General features: G+C 39.3%; 2 protein-coding genes across 12 annotated transcripts in view; one reads left to right on the forward strand and one right to left on the reverse strand.

Moving 5' to 3' along the window:
- FGF7 (fibroblast growth factor 7) overlaps window positions 1–16,530 on the reverse strand; it is a 59,193-nt gene extending 42,663 nt beyond the window's left edge. Inside the window, exons 1-3 of one of the 2 annotated variants that reach the window (XM_063926034.1) lie at window positions 16,453–16,530; window positions 15,796–16,051; window positions 14,741–15,319 (exon numbers count right to left, since the gene is read on the reverse strand). In XM_063926034.1, the coding sequence (XP_063782104.1) occupies window positions 14,741–15,029 (289 nt within the window). In that variant the 5' untranslated portion in view covers window positions 15,030–15,319; window positions 15,796–16,051; window positions 16,453–16,530. Of the gene's footprint in view, window positions 1–14,740; window positions 15,320–15,795; window positions 16,127–16,452 lie in introns of those variants that run through there. The other variant, XM_063926035.1, reaches the window with a different exon arrangement.
- FAM227B (family with sequence similarity 227 member B) overlaps window positions 1–23,246 on the forward strand; it is a 1,159,103-nt gene that overhangs the window by 639,247 nt on the left and 496,610 nt on the right. The window lies entirely within an intron of this gene.

Consider the following 23,246-nt stretch of genomic DNA (forward strand, 5'->3'; position numbering starts at 1 on the left):
GAACAATCTATGGACATGGGGCTTAATTCAGACCTGTTCGCTCTCTAGGGTTTTTTGCAGTCCTGCGTTCGCATAGTCGCCGCCCACAGGGGAGTGTATTTTCGCTTTGCAAGTGTGGCAACACATGTGTAGCAGAGCTGCACAAACAGATTTTGTGCAGTCTCTGAGTAGCCCAGGACTTACTCAGCCGCTGCGATCACTTCAGCCTGTTCAGGACCGGAATCAATGTCAGACACCCGCCCTGCAAGCGCTTGGACACGCCTGCGTTTTTCCAAACACTCCCAGAAAACGGTCAGTTGCCACCCACAAACGGCTTCTTCCTATCAATCTCCTTGTGAACGCCCGTGCGGATGGATCCTTCGCACAAACCCATCGCTGAGCGGTAATCCGCTTTGTACCCATGTGACGCGCTTGCGTATTGCAGTGCATACGCAAGCACTGTTTAGACCTGATCGCTCGCTGTACAAAAATGCAGCCTAGCAATCAGGTCTGAATTAGGCCCATGGTGCAGAATAATTTGACAGCAACAATAGCTGTGGACAACAATAAATAAACTGCATGAAAATGGACTGACTTGTGAGTCCAACTCCTATTTTATATGGCTATTCAAGAAAAACAGTTTTCATTAATTTTATCGATACACCTGGATATGGCAAATAATAAATTAAAGATGTAACGTAATCATTTTAAAATGGGTAGTGAAGTCACTAATGAGGACAGTGGTAATATTAGGTAAATTGAGTGTAGTTGTGTTTATTTGGGATGCAGTTAAAATGCCGCCGGACGGGAGACTGGCGGTCGAAATACTGACGCCGGAATCCCGAATGACAGCATAACGACAAGGGTCGGGATCCTGCGTCAAAATACTGACACCTGGAATCCTGACTGTTCTTTTAGCGGGATGTGCTTACATCCTGCTCGCGGGGGGTGGGAGGTTAGGTTTAGGCATTAGAAGGGGGGATAGGGTTAGGTACCAGGGAGAGGGGATAAGGCTTAGGCACTTACAAAGGGAGGTTAGGGTTAGGCACCAAGTGGGGAGGGTTAGGTTTAGGCAGCGGGGAAGGGAGGGTTAGGGTTAGGCACCACCGGAGAGGCTTAGGGTTAGGTACCACCAGGTAGGGTTAGGGTTAGGCACCCACAAGGGAGGGTTAGGGTAGGGGGCAGGGGAGGATTAGATTACTTTTTGGGGGGGCTGTTGGAATTTTGATGGCTGGGATGCCGCTGTCGGTATTCAGACCGCCGGCATCCTGTCCATTGGAATATCATACTGAAACTGTTATACAGTAGGTAGGGATTTTTATAACATCAGATATTTTGACAACTGGAGGAAATCTATTCAATCTTCTGGTGCCACCACAGTGGCAAACACAGGATTTCTCGAGGGGGGTTTCCAAATGCAGTCCACAATCTCCCACTCTGTGGAAGATTAGAGCAAGTGTGGGAGTCTGGGGGAGCGGTAGAAGAACCTAATAATAACCCTGGACATTAATGGTCTTTTTATACACTGGATATTGTATGGAATACAGTATTAATATTTAATACTGTAGATGGTCTATAGTATAGGATGTATCAAACATTTAAATAATGTCAAATAAGTGGTCAGGAAAAAAATAAACATCCTGTAATAAATAATTACAGAATCATAATAGAACTAGTACTGCACTTTCTAAGCTCACATTCTCCCACCTCATGGTAAGGCTCCTGTCTCTTCTTCCTGGTAGCTACTCTCTGGTCCAGTGCACTGATTGAGGAGTCAGATTCACACACACAGTAAATTCAGTAGAAGAAGCTACTACCCCTGGGCTTGTGCAGCAACTCTGCTCTGTCCTTTAAACTGCATGATGTTTCTGCAGCACTAGTAATCTAATCATATTATATACCATTGCTATTGTTGCCATAATTTGAGCCAATTGCCAAGTGGAGGGGGGTTTCCAGGCAACCAGAAACCCCTCTGCATTTGCCTATGCACCAAGATAAAGTCACCACAAGGTTGCTCCCTGTACTGGAAGATGAAAAAAAAATGCCTTTCCCCTATGAATGTTTATAAAATGGTACCTATCTCTCATCAAAAGAGAGCGAAAACTAAAGCAATCAAATTTAAATGAAATTATTTTCTGTGCTTGATACATAAAAAAAGAATGTTACTTAGCACTATACCAGCACTATTTTAAGAGCTTGAACATTTTCATGCCCGAGATTTGCAATATCTAATTTTAATACATATTGGGAATAATAAATTAAGCTGCAAACCATGTGTAAAGTGCCAATTTAGCAAAATTTCCCAGAAAATCGCCTTCAAATTTCTACCCCTAGGTGAGAATTTTCAGTAACTAGTTAACAAATTTCACTGTGAAGAGTGACTACTTAAATCTGTGTCTTTTACTGCAGTTAAAAGTAATGGTACAGGTGGTAATATATGTGTACTGTATGTGAATTTCAAAGTGAGTGTCCCACAGAAACCAGATGTATAAGGCATCAATTAGGAAAGATGTAATATATTTTAATCAATTGACCTGATGCTCTGATTAATGGGTACACTTTTACATGCTCTTTTGATCCTAAAGGGAACCACCATTTACAAAAGCTGCTTTGCCTCAAGCTATATGTAATGCAATTATCCCAGGGTTGCCATATCACTCCCTTCCAAACAAAGCAAGACGCAAAAGAGACATTAAAACATAGACAGGAATTGACAACATTCCAAGTTCCCATCACTCTATAGCCCAAGTACTATACAAATGAGATGTCTGGAAATCTTACTAATAACAGTGAACGTAAACTATTAGCTTTGTGAGGAATCTCATGTAAACCTGTGAGTTTATGGTACCTTTTGTTTGGGAACCCTAATCTTCATTCTCTAAAGCCAGACCGAGTTATGCAGCTTCTTTGCCAGCTAGCTAGGAGCATTGTTTTATTTGAGGCAATACACCCCATCCACTTATAAGCAATCTATTTGTATGTGCACAAATTTGCAAATCTATTTATATGCGCACAAATTTGAATCACATAGCTTGTTGGATTTCATCTCATATACTCTCCTAGAAAAATGACAGCTATAATCAAATTGGTTGGTAGTGTTTACAGCACATTCGTGTACATTGCAATGTAATGAGCAATGAGTCAAAACAACTAAGTAAGCAAATATTATAAAGTGTACAGAGATGCTGGCAAAGATACCTCTAATATACTGTATGCTACCAACAGTCAGCCAGAGTTATCTATCTATCTATCTATCTATCTATCTATCTATCTATCTATCTATCTATCTATCTATCTATCTATCTATCTATCTATCTATCTAATCTGTCTCCCATTTATCTTATCCATCTGTCTATTTATATGTCTATCTGCTATTTTTCTTATCTGTATGCCTATCTTGCTTATCTGTCTTAAGCTGGCCATACATCCCAATAATTTCATTCTAATTAGCCAACTAGTTAACTAATTGGCTGGTTAGAGAGATAATTGGGCAGTGCATGCGAACCAGCGATAATCGTTCATTTCCTGCCACACATCTAAAAACTGCAATAAATGGTCATTCTAGCTCGTTGGGAAATCAAACATGTAATTTTAGTGTAGGGGAAAAGTTGGACACTGTCCCCCCAACTAAACAATTTTACAGAAGCCTACCCTGCCTCATTCTGCAGGAGACTCCCTGAAATAGTAGCAATCTCACTGACTCCATGACTAGACCAGCAATCTCCCTGATTACACCTTATCCCCATTATGTAGCTTTTATATTCTTGGGGGAAAAATGAAATCAGACATACATACATTCAAATGGCTTCATCAGTGCCATTTCTCTGCATTGGTTATAAGGCACAGTGATCACTATGGCTACATGCATTTTAAATAAGGTTTCTCATGTCCACTTACACCAGCGGTGGCCAACCCGCGGCTCTCGAGCCACATGTGGCTCTTTCATCTGCCGCATGCGGCTCAGTCGACTCCTGGGCACTGCTGCCCGACACAGCCCGGCACACACGTCTTTCTGGCGGCGGTGTCTCTCTTCAATTCGGCGTCAGCCGTGAGCCAATCAGAGCTCACGGACCGGCAGCTAAGGCTCCTGATTGGCTGCCGGACCGCAAGCTTTGATTGGCTCACGGACCGGCGCCTAAATGAAGAGAGACACCGCCGACAGAGAGTGAGGGGCAGGAGAGGCAAATGCTGCGCTCTCCTCCCCTCATACACAGCAGCAGCACAGTGAGCAGCACTTGGGGTGGGGTGGCGAGCACTGTGGGGACATGTGTGTCTAGCACTGTCGGTACATGTGTATCTGGCACTGGGGGCATGGTTGGCACTGTGGGGACATGTGTTTCTGGCAGTGGGGGCATAGCTGGCACTGTGGGGACATGTGTATCTGGCACTGTGGGGACTTGTGTATCTGGCACTGGGGGCATAGCTGGCACTGTGGGGACATGTGTATCTGGCACTGGGGGCCAGAGAGATAGAGAGGGAGAGACAGTATATATAAATAAATAAATAAATATATATATATATATATATATATAAATACAAGATCATATACCCACTGCATTCATGACATATAATTGTCACTAGTCAGTTGGTTGTGTCTAAATTTATAAAAACTCAGCACAGCGCTCAGTTAAAATTAGAAATAAAATAATTTTATATAAACTCTTTTACATGGACAGATGAATTTAATATAAACTAGGCATACATTCAATGGCGGAACCTTGTCCCTGTGACTTAGAGATTAGATCACTCTTTAATGCCTCCATTGCCCAGCTCACAACTTAATCATATATAGCAGACAGCCTAGATTCTAAATATGTCGGGCCAATACCAGGCACTGTAACCGGGTTGGGTATGGGATACCAGCAGCTAGGATGCCAGGAGTCAGAATAGCGACAGTGACATCCAGACAACCTGAAATCTAAACAGGTGCGCTGGAGCAAAGTAACACTAATCCTAACTCTCCCCATTACCTGTCCTCTCCACAGCTTAAACCTAACCCTTCCCTCCTGCAGCCTAACCCTAACCCCCCCCCCCCCCCCCACGCGCACACACACACACACACACACACACACACACACACACTGCAGCCTAACCCTCTGCCTGCGGCCTAACCCTAACCTTCTGGCATACTTACGTTCGGGATTCTGGTGTTGGCATTCTGATAGCTGTCAGCATTCCGGCGCCAGTATTCTGACTGCCGGGATCCCAAATGCTGGGACGTCAACTACATCCCCTCTAACCTGCTAGATAAGATACTCTGGTGTCTTGGCTTTGCCCCCATCTCAGCGTCCTCCCACACACACCTGGTGGGTACTGATCACCAGGGTAACAGCTTGACAGGAAGGGGGGGGGGGGGTCCAGTGGGTTCCTTGGCCAGTTACAGGTGGAGAAATGCACACCCGCTCAACATGACCATCTTAGTTGAGCATTCTCCAAGCAAGCATGGCCACTCCTCTGTGCTAGGCAACACCCTCTCTAACAACTAGGCCTGCCATTTGCCTTTGCAGCTCTGCCTGGAGTCATTCTATGTGATTACATCTTTGTGTATATATATATATATATATATATATATTCCAAACGATAGGCGGCACTCTGGGACTTTTCAAAGATCAAGAACAGACGTGACTCTGTTCTGACAGCTTAACGTTTCGGTTTATTAAAACCTTTTAAAAATTATATTTATATCTATATATCTAAAGATAGCAGAGCCGGCACTCCACACTGTACATGAATTTCTTGTGCCCGGTGCCCGCCAGGTGTCTTCGGCCAATACTGTATGTCAGTCACCATACATATCCCAAATAGGTGGCACTCACGACGGCTTTAAATAATCACACGGACCCCAGCAGTTAGATCAACGTTTCAATCTTGTCTGAGACGCAGCTTAAGTGACGTCATAATTAACATGTGAAAACCATCACCACAATTAAACACATACGGCGGTATTCACATGATATATGATGCCCAATCTCCTTTATAAAATGATCCCCGTTATCGCGCATATTGCGCTCATTGTAATCAGGTTTAGCTGCATAAAGGGTTGGGTGCACTCACTACCCCAAGGGTAGTGAGCTGAAATGATTATACCAACCCTGTCAGCAGAAACAGAACGGGTGTGGAAGGGGGTGAGAAGAATTGAATACCGCCCATAGGGTGGTAAACAAGATTAATAAGGAGCAGTAAATCTAGAATGCATATCACATGTGTTTAATTGTGGTGATGGTTTTCACATGTTAATTATGACGTCACTTAGGCCGCGTTTGTGACGGGCAGGGGCATGTCTTCACTTGGTGTATGTATTTAAGGCAAGATTGTTTTACTTACTTTCGCCTGATGAAAATCTGAAAACAAGATTGAAACTTTGATCTAACTGCTGTGGTCCGTATGATCATTTAAAGCTGTCATGAGTGCTGCCTATTTGGGATATATATATATATATATATATATATATATACATACATACATACAATTTCTATAAACACTAAGGGCGGAATTTAATTACCTCTGTAAATTACTGTGTGGGAAAAAGGGAGGTAGCCTTGTTTTAATGCCTGTGGATATTCAATTGCACTTCCTTTTTCACCTGAAAGTCTTATTAATGCCCATTAAATTAGAGTGTTAATGGGCATTAACACGAGTTAGCGGGCGTTAACACACAATATCCGTGAAAAATTCACAGATTTGCGTGTTAACAGGGTCGTGGAACCCGTTAACCCGCTAGTTATCAGGGATTTTTTCCAACCTGCCGGGGGGAAAAATCCCCGATAACTCTTGGCTTTGTGGCTAATTAGGACCCAGTGATCTAGTGCTATCTGATATGCCACCAATACATAGATGATAAATATTAGTGATTTATTAAACCAGATCTTCAAGGATGCAAATCTAGATCAGTTCTACACATTGCCACTCACATCCTATAGAGAACCCCAGTGATGCCAGTTTATGTGGCAATGCCCTTTCACTTTTATTGTATATAACAGTGATTGTTTGCCTGGGAAACAAAATAAATGGTCCATGGGCACAGCATTGGAAATTGAATAGATTGTTGGATCTTGGAATAAATGCACGAACAATTTAAAACTTGTTAATTACCAATAGAAATTCAGTATATAGATGTTAATGTGCTTGTTTCATGTATGTGCTAACATTTATATAACAAACATATTACGCAGCACATTACAGAGAATAGTGATTCACATGAGTGACTGTCCCACTGGAGCTTACAATCTACCACATTGATACACACTCACACTAAAGTTATTTTCTGTCACAAGACAATTAACCTATAGGGGGTCATTCCGAGTTGTTCGCTCGTTATTTTTTTATCGCAACGGATCGATTAGTCGCTAATGCGCATGCGCAATGTCCGCAGTGCGACTGCGCCAAGTAAATTTTCTATGCAGTTAGGTATTTTACTCACGGCATTATGAGGTTTTTTCTTCGTTCTGGTGATCGTAATGTGATTGACAGGAAGTGGGTGTTTCTGGGCGGAAACTGGCCGTCTTATGGGTGTGTGCGAAAAAACGCTACCGTTTCTGGGAAAAACGCGGGAGTGGCTGGAGAAACGGAGGAGTGTCTGGGCGAACGCTGGGTGTGTTTGTGACGTCAAACCAGGAACGAAACTGACTTGCCGAGTAAGTGTGGAGCTACTCAGAAACTGCTAAGAAGTGTCTATTCGCAATTCTGCTAATCTTTCGTTCGCAATTTTGATAAGCTAAGATTCACTCCCAGTAGGCGGCGGCTTAGCGTGTGCAAAGCTGCTAAAAGCAGCTTGCGAGCGAACAACTCGGAATGACCCCCATAGTGCCATTATTTTTGTTGGAGTGTTAGAGGAAACACATGCAAACATGGAGAGAACATACGTCTTCCACACAGATTAGGCTTTGGTTAGGAACTGAACATATGACCTCCGTGCTGTGAGGCCATAATGCTAGTCACAAAGACACAGTGCTGCCCAATTAATCATTTGATTATTTAAAGTCAGTATTACAAAAGGCAGGCTAAACAAGATGCACAGTGCATTTTGTAGGTTGTCAGAATAGATGGCTTGGGTAGTAAAATGTAATACTATATTATAATTAAAGGGATTTTACATTCTATTTGTAGATCTCTTGACAGTGGTGTAAATCCACTGACATTTTGACGGAGCAAGTTCAGTTGGCAATTGTTATATTTTTATATAAAGAATACTGGGCTTGACGGAAGATAATTTGTTAAACATTACATTGGCAGGCTGTAGTTTGGATGATCATTTTGGTACAGTAATTATCCTTGCCCCAGGATATTCATTCTATGTCAAAATCCAAACTGATCAGATCTAATCTGATTGGATAAAATGTCAAATCTGGTTATCCGGTGATCTCTTTCATCATGCGTCAGCCAACCAGGCAATTTCAATTGAATTGAACAAGGGTGGTAAAGTAGCCACTGATAAAAAAGATTTAAAAGAAATAACTTTAGGAACTTTTGTCAGCCAAACTGAACAATGTGTGAAAAATTATTAAAGGCCAGCAATTGTTCCTGTGTCAAACACACATTGTGAATATGATTCCAAGTTACAATTATTAAGCGATTATTGTAGATATGTTACTGACACTTTTATGTTGCTTGCATGAATGTATTCCAAAATAACACAGTTTAACTATTTCACTTTCTGCGAGCAGATGGTCCTAATGAATTTATTATTTACAGTTGTGGTTTAAGTTATTTTATCACAAAATCTTGAACTCTACAAACTGTACAAATGTGAATATTGCTTTTCCAGGTTTTTGGTTGGAGACCCCAATCATTCATTAAAACATTTTTATACTGTATTTACTTATCCATTTCTTTTCTCCTTGGTCTCTTTGTTATTATTTATCCAAGATCAGATTACTCAAGTCACTAGTCACTTTCCCTTTTTTCCCTAAAATTAAACTTTAATGGGTTTTAAACCTCATCATATTAAAGTGTAAGCCCGGTACACACTAGAACAATATCTGCATGATCAGTCTCATTGGAACAACAAATTGTGAAGATTGTTCAGTGTCTACGCAGGATTGCGCTCTCCCGCGTGTCATATGCAAGATCTTCTGGTTCGCTATGCTGCACTGCCAATCAGATGACATTGTATGTGGCATTGTGCAGTGTAATGAAGGACAGCACGAGTTATCATTCCAACGTTCATTACATAGTGTGTACAGGTAGTCTTGCATGGTCCAGGGAGAAGAGAATACATCCCGATCATCGGCAAGATTGCCTGTCGTTCTAGTGTGTACCCGGCCTAAGAAAGAGCAGGCGATCCAACCATAGTGTGATGATTATAGAAAAATAAGTCATTGCTTGTTATCCACAGCAGTAAACTGTTTTATATACTAAAAGCAATAAGAGCCATGTGCATTAACTGGCTTGGAATTTTTGTGCACTATATATTGTAAGCACATATGAGCAGGGCCCTCCATCCTTTGGCTTCTCTACATAATTATGCTGACTGTTAATGATAATTATGTACCTATGCAAATTTACAGTATATACTATCTTATAGGTCTGTAATTATTTATTCTGTTGTAATTTGTTTACCCTTGTACAGTACTATGGAACCCTTGTGGCTTATTATAAATTAAAGATAATAAGAACTACTCTTCAGAAATACTATTATATCTTTCATAAATACGATACGTAGAATTATCTTGTAAAATGTGGTGAACAATTTTAAAAATGGGATATCCTGTTCTGTTGTTGTTGATTCAAAAAAAAGATACGTTTTGAAACCCAACTTTGCATTATTTATTTTTGCAATGTTCTCATGTTTGCAACCAATTTCTTGGTCTGTTTGCAGTGGAACATTATCCTTTGGCTAGCACATGAGTTAATATGTTAATTTATCTGATTGATGCGTCATATTTATAGGAAATTACTTGCATATGCCATAACATACAGTCATTTCTTCATTACTTCCTAAATACAATCATTAAGTGAAAAAACACAGGGGTAGATGTATTAACCTGTAGAAGGCATAAGGAAGTGATAAACCAGTGATAAAGCAGTGTTAAGTGTAAGGTGATAATGTACCAGCCAATCAGCTCCTAACTGTTAATTTACATATGGGAGCTGATTGTCTGGTATGTTTATCACCTTGCACATATCACTGGTTTATCACTTTCTTATGCCTTCTCCAGGTTAATACATCTGCCCCACAGTTACTTTCTGTATAATTATTATTTACTGCACTGATAAATTTTGCAGCAGTATCCAGAGAATATTGAATGATTAACATGTATTCCTTGAGTACCACTAGTGATGCTAGCAAGTGGCATAGCTTGCTTCTCTGTCAGCACTACACTGACAGACTAAAATAGTTTCAACAACAAATCTATTTCATCGCTTTGTAAACTCAACTTTGTACAAACTGTATGATGTAATTTCTTTTCCTGGGATCATTTTCCCATTGAAACCAATGAAAGAACCTATCATTCTTATGTTGACCACACACAAAGTTATATCATCAAATCGGCTTAATATCACCGTGAACATGGCCCCACACAATCAGCATGATCCAATCAAAATTCATAGTGTGTTGTCATCTGGCAACGCACTAACAGGCATCCATGTTATCAGACCCTCTGTCTGACTTGGCCACCCAGGTGACCAATTAGGAGTAACCTAGAGTTAAAATGTGCAGATAAAAAAAGAGCTACAGTAAAAACAGTTGTGATCAGAGTCTAAGGAACGTTGCTGAAAATGATGTTGCAGAGTCTCATTTTATTGATGTTTAGTATAGAAATACCCTTTAAGATACTTCCAAGTTACAGAATAGGGTTAAAAAAAATGTTTTGTTAGAATACTAGCAAAATGAAAATATAAACTGTACTGTAATATGGGGTAGAAGAACTGGAGTTTTAGGGTAAAATCATGAAAATCACAAAAATGTGATCATTTTGCACAGAAATACAGAGAAACTTTAGGGGGAGATTTATGAAAGCTTGGAGAGAGATCAAGTACCAACCAATCAGCTCCTAATTGTCATCTTTCAAACAGCCTGTACATTGACAGTTCAAAGCTGATTGGTTGGTAATATATCACTCTCCACTTATCTCTCTCTCTCTCCAAGCTTTTGATAAATACCTCCTCCCCCCCTTAGTTTGATTTATGAGACAAGTATGGTATCCTCCATATGGAAAACTCTAAAACTCAATTTGTAAGAAAAAATGTTCTGCAACATATACTCTATATTGGAGCCCATATGTTGTTAAAAGGTTACATCCCATTTTGTCACTCAACATTACCTGCAGGCATTGTAAAATAGTACAATTATAAATGAATTACTAGGAGATTCTGTCTCGAGCTTGTAATTAGGTAACCAATTATGCACTTTCAAGGTTTAAAGGATTCCATTGCTTAAGGCTTGTTGTCTTTAGATCTAACAAAATACATCAGTAACTTTATTTGTCTTGATTAGTCATAAATACACACATTCCACTGAATATGAAAGCTTGTTAGTTTTGGTGATAGAAAGTACTTTTTTTCTAGGAAAGAAAGGTACTGGTACTCAGAAAAAGGGTATCAGTACTCACCTAAAGTTACTAGAAGATTCAAGATTTATAGTAGCTTCCATATTAGGGACAGGTCTTCAGATGCTAATTTTATTCATTTGTGAAATTATTTTACTGATTTTTTTCCCTGTTTTTGGAACGGATTTTGACAATTAAAAATTATTAGAAATAAACAAATAAATAAATAAAAAAAGGTGCTAGTACTATTTACCGTTGAGTACGATCAAGAAATGTTCTGGTGATAGAACATTACAGCATATATATTATGGACAATATGTACTGTATATAGTAATCAGTTTGTGAGTAGGGATACAGAATCAAAAAGGCAGCTAACATCTGTACTCTGTCCACTCAAGAGTATTTTCTTCTCTCTAAATATTCACCAAGGGCTAACCATAATAATAAATGGCACTTAATAATGATAAATATGCCACCAGATTTATTTTAAATATCTCTTAACTCATTTTTTGGTCGTAAGATTTGAGAACTCTGAACTAGCGAGGACCCCAATAAATTAGTTCATAATGTTCTTAGTGGGAACACTGCATGAATCTTCAGTTACACAAGAGCCATTTGGTGTAGGGTGGATTAGTGGTGCATTAATAAGACCATGTAGAATGCCAGAAGGGATGGAAAACCAAACTGGATTTTTCTAGTCCTATTCCTACTATCCATAAAATTACCATTTCTTATGATTGTAACATTGGAAATCTATCATTTGTAATCTGATTATACTTACTGATGGTTTATGTACAGTACCACACTGTACTAACTATAACTAATTTCCCACTTCCTCACCACAGGCATATCTTATATAATCAATGCATTAACAAATTAGTATATTGTTTTGCATTCAAATAAGAGCGCAGACATTCATGATTGATTTTTTTTAAATTAGTAAACTAAAATAATCCTTCAAGCATCGGTTGGAAATAAATTGTTATGCAGTGCTGAGGCATTTAGTAACTAATGATACATGAAACAAACATAAACGTAACAATCAAGGATCTGATTTGTCTGATTGGGATGAACGATAACTGTGTTATATTAAAGCTCTTCAATCTTGAATCTGACACTGACACTATTAAATGGTCGCTTTTACGAGTCTTTCCCTTTTGATTTATGTGAAGCAAGACCTTTAGGGGTGTTGGACAATCACCATAAACACTTTTGGGATATAACAGTCAAGATAAGATCATTACATTGAAATGCCAATGGTCTAAATTCTATCTTGACACCTGCATCAAAGTTGCTATGTAATGCACCAACATAAGAATCTAGAAGGGTCATGTCTCACACACAGAATACGCTAGCCTGGGTGACTCCATCTTGATTTGTAAAAAGTGTTTATGATCAGAAACTATAATACCGCATTTTTTTGGCTTGATTAAACTCAAAACATAAGTTGCATCTCGTACAAACACATAAACAATAGAGCTGTAAGTAAACAAGTGCAACATACTGTAACATATACATATAATCATATTCAGAGGATTTTGCTAGTCCTATTCCTATTATCCATAAAATTACCATTTCTTATGATTGTAACATTGGAAATCTATCGTTTGTAATCTGATTATACTTACTGATGGTTTATATACAGTATCACAATATTGCATTTTTCATAGTAAATCATTACATAATGTAGTAAATAGTAAAACTACTGGAACTTTTCCGAAGCCCTTTATTGCATTTGAAATACAATATTGATGGTTTTTAGTGTTATTTTATGTCGACCATACTGTATTGCTTCCTCACCTACCATACAAAATGATGAAAATATTGTTGAGATAGTAACTCTACTGCCATGATCTTCTACACCACAAAGTAATTGAGTGTTATTTGGTTAACACTGGACAAAGCTGCAAATTTGCAGGTAAATCCCAGCAACCAGTAAGACATTTATTTTCATTGTTAAATCTACTATACTAGGCATAACAAATCTACTTGTTAATTGGTTGCTTTAGATTCAGTTCAGATTTGTGCCTTTGTGGAGTGTGTGTAAATTGCATTGTAGATTAGTTGATTTCTTGTTTTTATTAAGTGCACTAGAATAACTAAACAAGGTGTTTTCATACTCCTATTGCAGTGCAAATATTCTGCTACTTGCATAGCCCTCATGTCAGTCGGATGCTCTGGTCCCTGAAACTGATATCATTCAGCCCTTCTACTCTATTATTCTGGATGATACATTATTTTACACACCCAGCACCCACACCACTGTTAGAGTGACATCATGGTAAATATGCCTTTCTAGTTGTGTGTTACATTATTGATGTGTCATCAATTCAGTTCATTTACCCATTCTGTTTAATCACTTTATCGCCCTCTGAAATATGAATGCAGACATTTGTGTCACATGGGAAAATACATATGTCCCAGATTTTGCTATAAAACATAATAATGCTGTTAAGTAGCATCATTTCTGGAGACACCTGCAGTAGGACTGACTCCACCTGCCAGCAGTGCTTTGTGTCTATCTACTCCATTACTAATATAATCATAAGTCATCCTTCATTCTCTGTGACTTGCTTTTCCATTTTGGCTATGGAGTAATATTACCAGAATATATAGAAGGGATATCTATTGATTTATCTTTTTTTTTTTTGGTGTCCAGTAGCTCAGGTAGAACCTGTCACCTGTGGGAAAATGTCATCTTTAAATAGGACACTGTGTGTCCTATTGTGTGGTCTATTGAAGCCGAGTCCAGCTATTTGCATAGAGAGCATGCTGTTTTTTTATGCCCTCTAGCAGTGAGACAAAGGGACACACAGAAACTCTGCAGAGATGTGTAAAATGGCTATTTGACAGGTTCTCTTTAATATCATATTGTCTACACAGCAATCCTATTCCAGTGAATACAAGATAAGTGCATATCTTTTACAGATTATGTAGAGCTACAAAGCTTATGGTGAAATCTCCACTTTAATTCATAAAATATTCCTACAGTACTCATGAGTCACTTATCAGGACAAGCTGCACTTAGATAATGTTTACCAGATTTACGTAAAGAACTAGAAAAGTTATCGCAACCAGTCTGCATTGTATTCTCTTAAAATGAATGTCTATAGGAATAAAACACATCTCATTTATCTCCGATTATATACATAATGTGGGACTTATCAAGGACAAGATCATAGCATAATTACATTACTACTCTGATTCATTTTTAAAGCAGCCAGTCATATTTTGCAGCATGATGATCACTGAAAGAAACGATGAGTACTTACTGTAGCTGTTGTTTGGGTCCTGGGTACCCTTCACATTACCACGCTTATCAATCCACAAATACCACTGTGTTCCACAAAAAAGTTTCCTTATTCTTACATCCCCCCCTTCCATATAATCATAACTTCTGGTATGCCGCTCCGGGCTGGAACAGTTCACATTTACAGCCATTTGCTCTGGAGTCATATCATTGCAGGCTAAGGAGAACGTGCCCAGTAGAAAGATAATGTAAAGGTATGGTATTATGTAGAGCAAAGTTGGCAGGATCCAAGTTAGTATCCATTTGCGCATTATAGTGCAGTGCTCTGGGTGTTCATGAACATCATAATGAAACTTAAATCTCAGGTGGATCTGTGTTTTTAGGTACAAGACCTGATTGTACACTTTGCTATTGGTGTAAATTAAAATGACTCAGGATACCTCCAGGCTTGTCTTATTGTCTTGTGGCTATGCCATAAACTGTGGACTTTCCAATACTGATCTGTCTCCGCTGTGTCCTCAGAAGATCAGAATGGGATGACCTTGGCAGTCGTAATATTCAAGACCACTCAGACTGACTGTTGAATGCAAACGTAACAAAACTGTAAAGACATGATAAAGTTTATAGCAGATATCTGCAATCTTGCCCGTGACAGCTGATAAAACATATATTTAATCTGAACAAAGTTTTCTCTCTGCCATACAGTACTTTCAGCTGAAATTGGCTACAATAACCATATGAAATTAAATATTACAAGTCAGCATTATATATAGTTATTAGAAAGTACAAGTTTTTGCCTTTGACATTAAAATTATATATTTTCATGCTCATGAATTCTGTATTATCCAGTACAGTGAAATGCACGGAACACACACTGTAAGCATGCCTAATGGACAGCAGCATGTGAGCTGAGCTGTCAGAATACACTGTTACAGAGGCATTCACTTAAAAGTACCCTTAAGTCTATAAACAACTGTCAAGTAATTCAGTGTCTCTCTTCACTAGATGCAGAAATAAAAGAGGTGCCTTGCAGATCTAGAACACTAACTTTTTGTTTAAAAAGCTGAGATAACTTACTTGTTCTCGATGATAACAGCTGGATGTACGCGTATTCCATTTCTGCTGCCTGGTGTGTGCAACATGAGAGCCTGTAGCGGCAATATTTCTCAACTCAGAAAAACTGTAGTACAGTCCTAATTGTTTCCATAAATCAACACGCGAGAGGGGTTTTCTGTGTGTGTGTGTGTGTGTGAGTCTGTTGTTGTTCAATGCTTTTCGATAAATACCTTTTGGTGACCTCACTTGCAAGCAATTAGATCTAGCCACTCAGCAGCTGAAAGCACGAAGAAGAAGAAAAAAAAAGTTGTATGAATCTCAGTCATCATCAGAGGGAGCTATGAGCATGTTTTATGCTGTAAGGACGGAGCTGCAGCAGCTACAGCAGCAGCATTCTGGGAAGGGACATAACAGAATACTTGAAAATATCAAGATATATACCATTACAGAAAACAAGAGTACTTCATTAATTGAAGCTTGTCACAGAATTTAATGCTCTCCAATAGCGTCATGTTGCATGACTCATATTCTATACAACTTAACAGTCTAGGCTTTTTTTTTTTATTAGGTAACATCATTTAAACATAAATATTAATGAAACTAAATGTAAAGACATAAGCACAGACAGAAAACAATACACGTATGCTGATTTAAAACTCATAATGGTATAGTTTTTACTGTAGAAGAGATTTTCAGAGCTGCAGCTTCTTCGGTGGATAGTATTAAGTATCATCGTCTATATTTAAAAAAACTGTGCATGGAGTGTGGAATTATAATTAGAGTAGACATTAGGAGTTTCAGAGATTAGGGATGTTCTCAGAGTAAACCTGGTTCAAATCACAGTATCAGCTCTTCTGAGATATTGTCTGTCATTGCTTGTTATAATGCCTCATTAAGTATAACAAAGGGGCTTATAATGTGCACCATAGCGCTGCCTCTGTCAGAGAGTTATATTGCTGCTTATAGCGTTTGGTAGCATGTTGTGATCACATAGTTTGTGAAATATATACTGTAATAAAAATAGCTAACACATAATAATAATATTTATACAGATATAGCCTATGTAGTTTTCTTATAGGTTAAGTGTATAATATAATTCTGCACAGAAAACCCAGCCCCCCCCCCCCCCCCCCCCGCAGTAGCTGGCCTGGACTCCTTCCAGCCCCACCTCCCCCCCCCCCCCCCCCAGGCCAGGCCCAGGCAACGGACCCCTGAGAAAACCACTTTGTTAGTAGTAAAATTATAAAGCAGTTAGTACAGACTAAAAATATTCCTCCATAACTTAACTGAAATGTGAGTTATTTCCCTTCTATAATTTTATCCAACCCCTGACCCTATTATATTGTGCCATTTTGTTTTCCTTAACCTCTAAACTCAGGGACACAGTAGCACTAGTATTGTTCTGTGACTGTGACTGTCAAAAGCATCACAGTAAAATAGGAGAAAACACATGCAGGCTGTTTGTTTAGATTTTATTATATGTGAAAAGGAAAGATGAGAGAGCCTCAGCCATTCCAATCCTGAAACAAGCTTCATTCACCCTTCAGTTCCCTGAACTGAAGGGTGAAGAAAGCCACCCAAAACACCTGGACGAGCCAAGCTACATCTATACACTCAAGTGCTGCTTGAGTGTAATTTCTCTTCATTTACCAAACTTTTTTTTTAAAGAATCTACCATATACTGATTAGGAAGGAATGAAACCAAAGGTTCTTCTAGTGCTTGTTGCTGTGTGCATAGCTGTATCACAGGGTTGGGTATGAAATCCTGGAAGCCGTGATCCCAGCAGTCAGCAGACTGTCAGAATCTAGTATCACAACTGCAACTACAGAGTGGTAACCATTTTGGACATTATCAATAGGGTAACAACAAGGTTTTTTCCTATGCAGCAGAAGATTCAGCTGCAGCAACTTAGTTTGGTAGATAATATTATATACAGCAAGCTTGTGTGTTGGCTTACATGAAGCTCCAAATTTGGTATGAATCTTTGAGCCCCACTAGGCCCATCCAACTGTTGTTTTACATATTTAATATGCTTGATTTTGTGAGGCAATGGAAGGAATAATTCCTTCTAAAAACTCTTCCATTCAGATATATTTGGGTGAGTATGATGTAGTATGGACCACTACTGCGGTGTCACCTAAATTTTTCTGTACTTTGTACTGTTCTGTGCTTTGATTGTGACTTGTGGTTTACTTTGTATATTTGACCAGTTATGAACAGTCCTGGATTGTTACAGGTTTTACATTTCTAGTCATGACTTAAACAGTTACATTTAACTTTCATGTGTTAATGATGCCTTTGACAGGTTAAATATATTTTATGGCTTTTTTCTGCTTTATAAAAGTCAACTATATTTATTTTCAGGTTTCATTTAGCTGCTTAGAGAAGCCCATGGTACTTATGAATAAGTGTAACATCCTGAGCGGTTAGACGAGTCATGGGAGTAGCTTTAGAAACAGACAAGTGGTGGTGTTGCCCATAGCAACAAATCAGATACTAGCCACCATTCCTCTTTTGCTTTCTAGAAAATTATAGATAGAATTTGTTTGGTTGCTATGGGCAACACTACCACTTGTCTCTTTTAGAAGTAAATCTACCCCATGAAGTTATCAAACTGGTCAGTCTTGATGATCATGCATAAACAGATTCTGCATGAGTAACACAATTTTAAGTTTATTGCCTATTTATGAATGGCCTAATGCAAGAGATATCAATGATATCGCCTGTTTCAATTTAAGCAGCTATTCATAGCGTCATCTCATACAGTGTATGAGGAAGATCGGTCTGTCTGATTTACTGAGCTCTGATGACTAAGTGCCGGATTCTGAGTCAGACACTTTTTACGAAATAGATGCATTCCACGTTTTCGAGCCATCTGAAGCTGAAATTATGGTGTGTGTGTGTGTGTGTGTGTGTGTGTGTGTGTGTGTGTGTGTGTGTGTGTGATCTTGCGTATTGCATCTCAAGCGAAGTAGGCGATTCAGGACAGCATCTAAGACGCATGGATAAGATGTGCCTGATGGGAGTGTAGCCCAACATCCTTCAATTATTGGTATCCGGTTGATAGACAGTGTCTAGTTAGACAGTCAATAGATAGACACCATATGTTAGACAGACAGGAGGTCGACAGGGTCAAAAGGTCAACAGGGTCAAAAGGTCAACATGAAAAGGGTAGGCAGTACAAAAGGTCAACAGGGTCAAAAGGTCGACATGAAAATGGTCAACATAAAAAAGATAGACACATTTTTAAATTTTTTCTACATGTTTTTGGACTATTTCATACCTTCTCTATCTATGTCAGCACAGAGTTGGTTATAAACCTTGTGGCGAGCCACTGAGCCCGAAGCATTGCGAGCAATGCGAGTCCCGCGAGGGTATGCCTTTCTACAATTGGGTGTCCCAGATGACAAAACTATCCACACAAACCACAAAAATGCAAAAAAACATGGGGCCTAATTCCAAGTTGATCGCAGCAGGAATTTTTTTAGCAGTTGGGCAAAACCATGTGCACTGCAGGGGAGGCAGATGTAACATGTGCAGAGAGAGTTAGATTTGGGTGGGGTGTGTTCAATCTGCAATCTAATTTGCAGTGTAAAAATAAAGCAGCCAGTATTTACCCTGCACAGAAATAAAATAACCCACCCAAATCTAACTCTCTCTGCACATGTTATATCTGCCCCCCCCCCCCCTGCAGTGCACATGGTTTTGCCCAACTGCTAAAAAATTTCCTGCTGCGATCAACTTGGAATTAGGCCCCATGTTTTTTGCATTTTTGTGGTTTGTGTGGATAGTTTTTACCCCCATGGTGTCCACCTATTTTGTGTCTACCATTTTCATGTCAGCCTTTTGACCCTGTCGACTTTTTGTGCTATCTACCTTTTTCATGTCGACCTTTTGACCCTGTCGACCTTTTGACCTTGTTGACCTAATATCTGTCTAACATATGGTGTCTATTTATTGACTGTCTAATTAGACACTGTTTATCTATCAACCCACACCAGATTTATTGATTTATATGCTTGGATGCAGTTGAGGCGCCTGTTTCAGATGGATATCTTGCAAATACAGATACTAATAGTGATGACTGAAGCACGGATGCAAAATTTAAAAAAACAGTGGTCGATGCAACAGGGACAGATGAAATCAAATAAATATGCACATAGATGAATAGATAACTTAATTAGCATATCTTGCTTGATGATAATGGTGTTGGCTCACTATTTGAAAAAAGCCCCCAGAGTGTGAAAAGGGATCAGTGTACAGCCATGTACATCTATCTGTCTCAGTCTACACAGTGCACAGCAACATTGCCTGGACAGAACCCATTGATGTCAATTTTCACTGCTGCTATTAGCCACAAAATGACAGGTTTAGAGCAGCTAACCAAACAGCTGCTACAGATAATTTGAGAGAATGCACTTGATAAATGTTACCTCAAAGCTGATTGTTTGCCATGGGCAACTTCTTCACTGGCACACTTCTCCACTCTTTTCACTGCTTCATACATCTACTCCAACATGTTTTGGGGTATTTAAGTTTCAATTTAAAAAAACAATACAGGTATATTTTCCTTTTTCCTATCCTCAAATTCCAACAAGGATTCCAAAGTTTCGCGAGTTAGCAATTCATATATTATTCCCCCTTGCTGTTATCTGTCTGGCACGCATCAACACTAGTGCATCCTTACAGTGGATTATGTATCGCTATAGTTTTATACATTGTGTGGTAAAAGTGGCAGTGTGCTAAAAAGGAGCTAGGGGTGTTTAGTAAGCAAGCATGGGAACATTATGCAAATGTGTGTTTCACCTCCTTGGTGAAAATACTGTGGGCTAGATGTATCATCGCTTAGAAAGTGATAAAATGGAGAGTGAAAAAGTACCAGCCAATCAGTTCCTAACTACGTCCACCTCTCCTCTCTTACTAGACCTTCACTGGCTCCCCTTCTCTTTCAGAATCCATTTCAAGCTTCTTACACTCGCTTACAAAGCCCTGACCCACTCCTCTCCTATCTACATCTCTGACCTTATCTCCCTTTAAACTCCCTCTTCGCTCTGCTAATGCACGTCGACTCTCCTGCCTACGGATTACTTCCTCCCACTCCTACCTCCAAGATTTTTCGCGTGCTGCACCACTTCTCTGGAATTCCCTACCTCTCCCCCTCAGACTCTCCACCTCTCTACAAAACTTGAAACGGGCTCTCAAGATCCACTTCTTCACCAAACCTAGCCAAATCTTATCCTAACCCTCTGTTCCACGCTCTCTATGTACCCCATCTGTCTCACCCCTGTCTGTCTACCCCTCCCCTTTAGAATGTAAGCTCTCACGAGCAGGGCTCTCTTCCCTCATGTGCTTATCCTTTTCTTACTTAATAATATTCAACTGCACCAAATCCAGCAGTCTTCTGCCACCTGATACTTATTCCAGTGTCATCTGCTGATGTAATTATGTTTATTTACCCTGTACTTGTCCTATATTGTCAACTGTAAGTTGCTGTTTTCCTGCTTGATTATTTGTTTATGTACTCTGTAATTGGGCGCTGCGGAACCCTTGTGGCGCCATATAAATAAAGGATAATAATAATAATAAATAACTGCCAGGTCAAAGGCTTTGTTTGAAAAATGGCAGTTAAGAGCTGATTGACTGGTACTTTTTCACTCTCCGTTTTATCATTTTCCAAGGGATGATGCATCTGGCCCTGTGTCTCGCTGGAGTTTGGCAGCCAGTATTGCCAAATCAAAACACATGCGAAGGCTTATCTTTTAAAGGCAAGGATGGGGTATGGTTTGCCTGCAAGTGTGGGTGTGTGTGTGTGTGTGTGTGTGTGTGTGTGTGTGTGTGTGTGTGTGTGTGTGTGTGTGTGTGTGTGTGTGTGTGTGTGTGTGTGTGTGTGTGTGGATCTGGATCATATAAATCTTCTTTTGGCCATTTGTCTTTGATGGCCGATGCCAGATAGTCGCCGTTGACTAGGGAGTAGGTCTTTTTAGTGACAGGTCTGTCAACATTCTTATCTGTGAATGTTACTGTTTTGTCGTCATCCTGAAATAAATCAAACAGTAGTGAAGAAGTCCAAAATCAATGTGCGTGCCTCCACTATAAGGCTACTTTACCACACTTGTTATCAATCTTTAGTGCATATGAGCAACTTCAAAAGTCCCTAGCCTGCCTCCATGTGTGTCATGCCTTGGCACAGAAGTACAGTGACCATGATACACATAGGAGTGGCGTGCTATCAATACAAGTCTTTGTTTAGACAAGCATTGATGTGTGAATGGCTTATTCCATCTCTGTATATGGTTATAATTAATCATATGTGTGGGGAGGACATGAGGACTATCTTTACATTTTACCTTTCATTACATTAATAAGATAGAAACACAGAAACATAGACTTTGACAGCAGATAAGAACCACTTTGCCCATCTAGTCTGCCCTTTTTATTAAGCTCAACCCTATTTGCTACTAAGTTCTAGATGTCTACCCATATAAAGTATGCAAGGAAGGTGCAAAAACATCCCATTGACAATTCAAGACAACTCACTATTATTGTTGCCTCCTGGGTACCTTTGAAGTGAAGTCATTTTTCAGGAGTAAAATATTGTAGAGCCTCCCTGACAAAACTGGGAATGCACCACTAAATGTACAGTATGCCTTCTGCCCGTTGAATCATGTTTTGCATGCAGCTGCATAGCCAGTGTAGGCTACAATACTGCAAGAAACACCTACAGTAGCATAAATTGAGAAATTTTGTACACCACCATCTTGGCTTGTATATACATGCACTTCCTCATAAAGATGTGTCTATGCATATAAATATTAGTGCAAATAGCACTTTCAGGCCATTTACAGTTCATATGCGACATATGTAGAATTTTGTGCATTGTTCATTGTGTTTCCATACACTTGGAAAGGTGGAACAGGGGTTGGCCTGAGCCTAAGATGAGTAAAAACCATTATTGCTATTCCTCCAAACTTTACAGTTAGCAGTACCCAGATTTGTTCATCAGACTGCTAGTTGATGGAGCTTGATTGTTATTTGAGATAATGTGTTTCCATTGCTTCAGAGTCCAATGACAGTGTGCTTTACACCACAGCATAGTTTAGCATTGTGCTAAATCTGAAGCTTATGTATACCTGCTGGCCATGGAAACTTCATCCATGAAGCTTTCGACGAACAGTTCTTGTGCTGGGCCTTGCTTTCATAGGCAGTTTGGAACTAAATAATGAATATTAGAACCAAGGACAGAGAAGTTTATTTCTTTTCTAAATAAATTTGATTGAAACTGTTCAAATATAGTTAAGGCTACAGAATGAAAAAAAAGAGGAAAGAGAGGGTAAGAGTTAAAAGACTAAAAAATTAATGAAATTGAAGAAGGAAAAAACAGAAAGTTTATGCCACTCAAGTAACCAAAGAACAATAGGCAGGCTGAGATTTAACATATTACAGAGCACTGCTTTTGCTAAATGTGGGAGAG

This window comes from Pseudophryne corroboree, chromosome 6 (assembly GCF_028390025.1).
Source record: "Pseudophryne corroboree isolate aPseCor3 chromosome 6, aPseCor3.hap2, whole genome shotgun sequence".
NCBI classification, from domain to species: Eukaryota; Metazoa; Chordata; class Amphibia; order Anura; family Myobatrachidae; genus Pseudophryne; species Pseudophryne corroboree.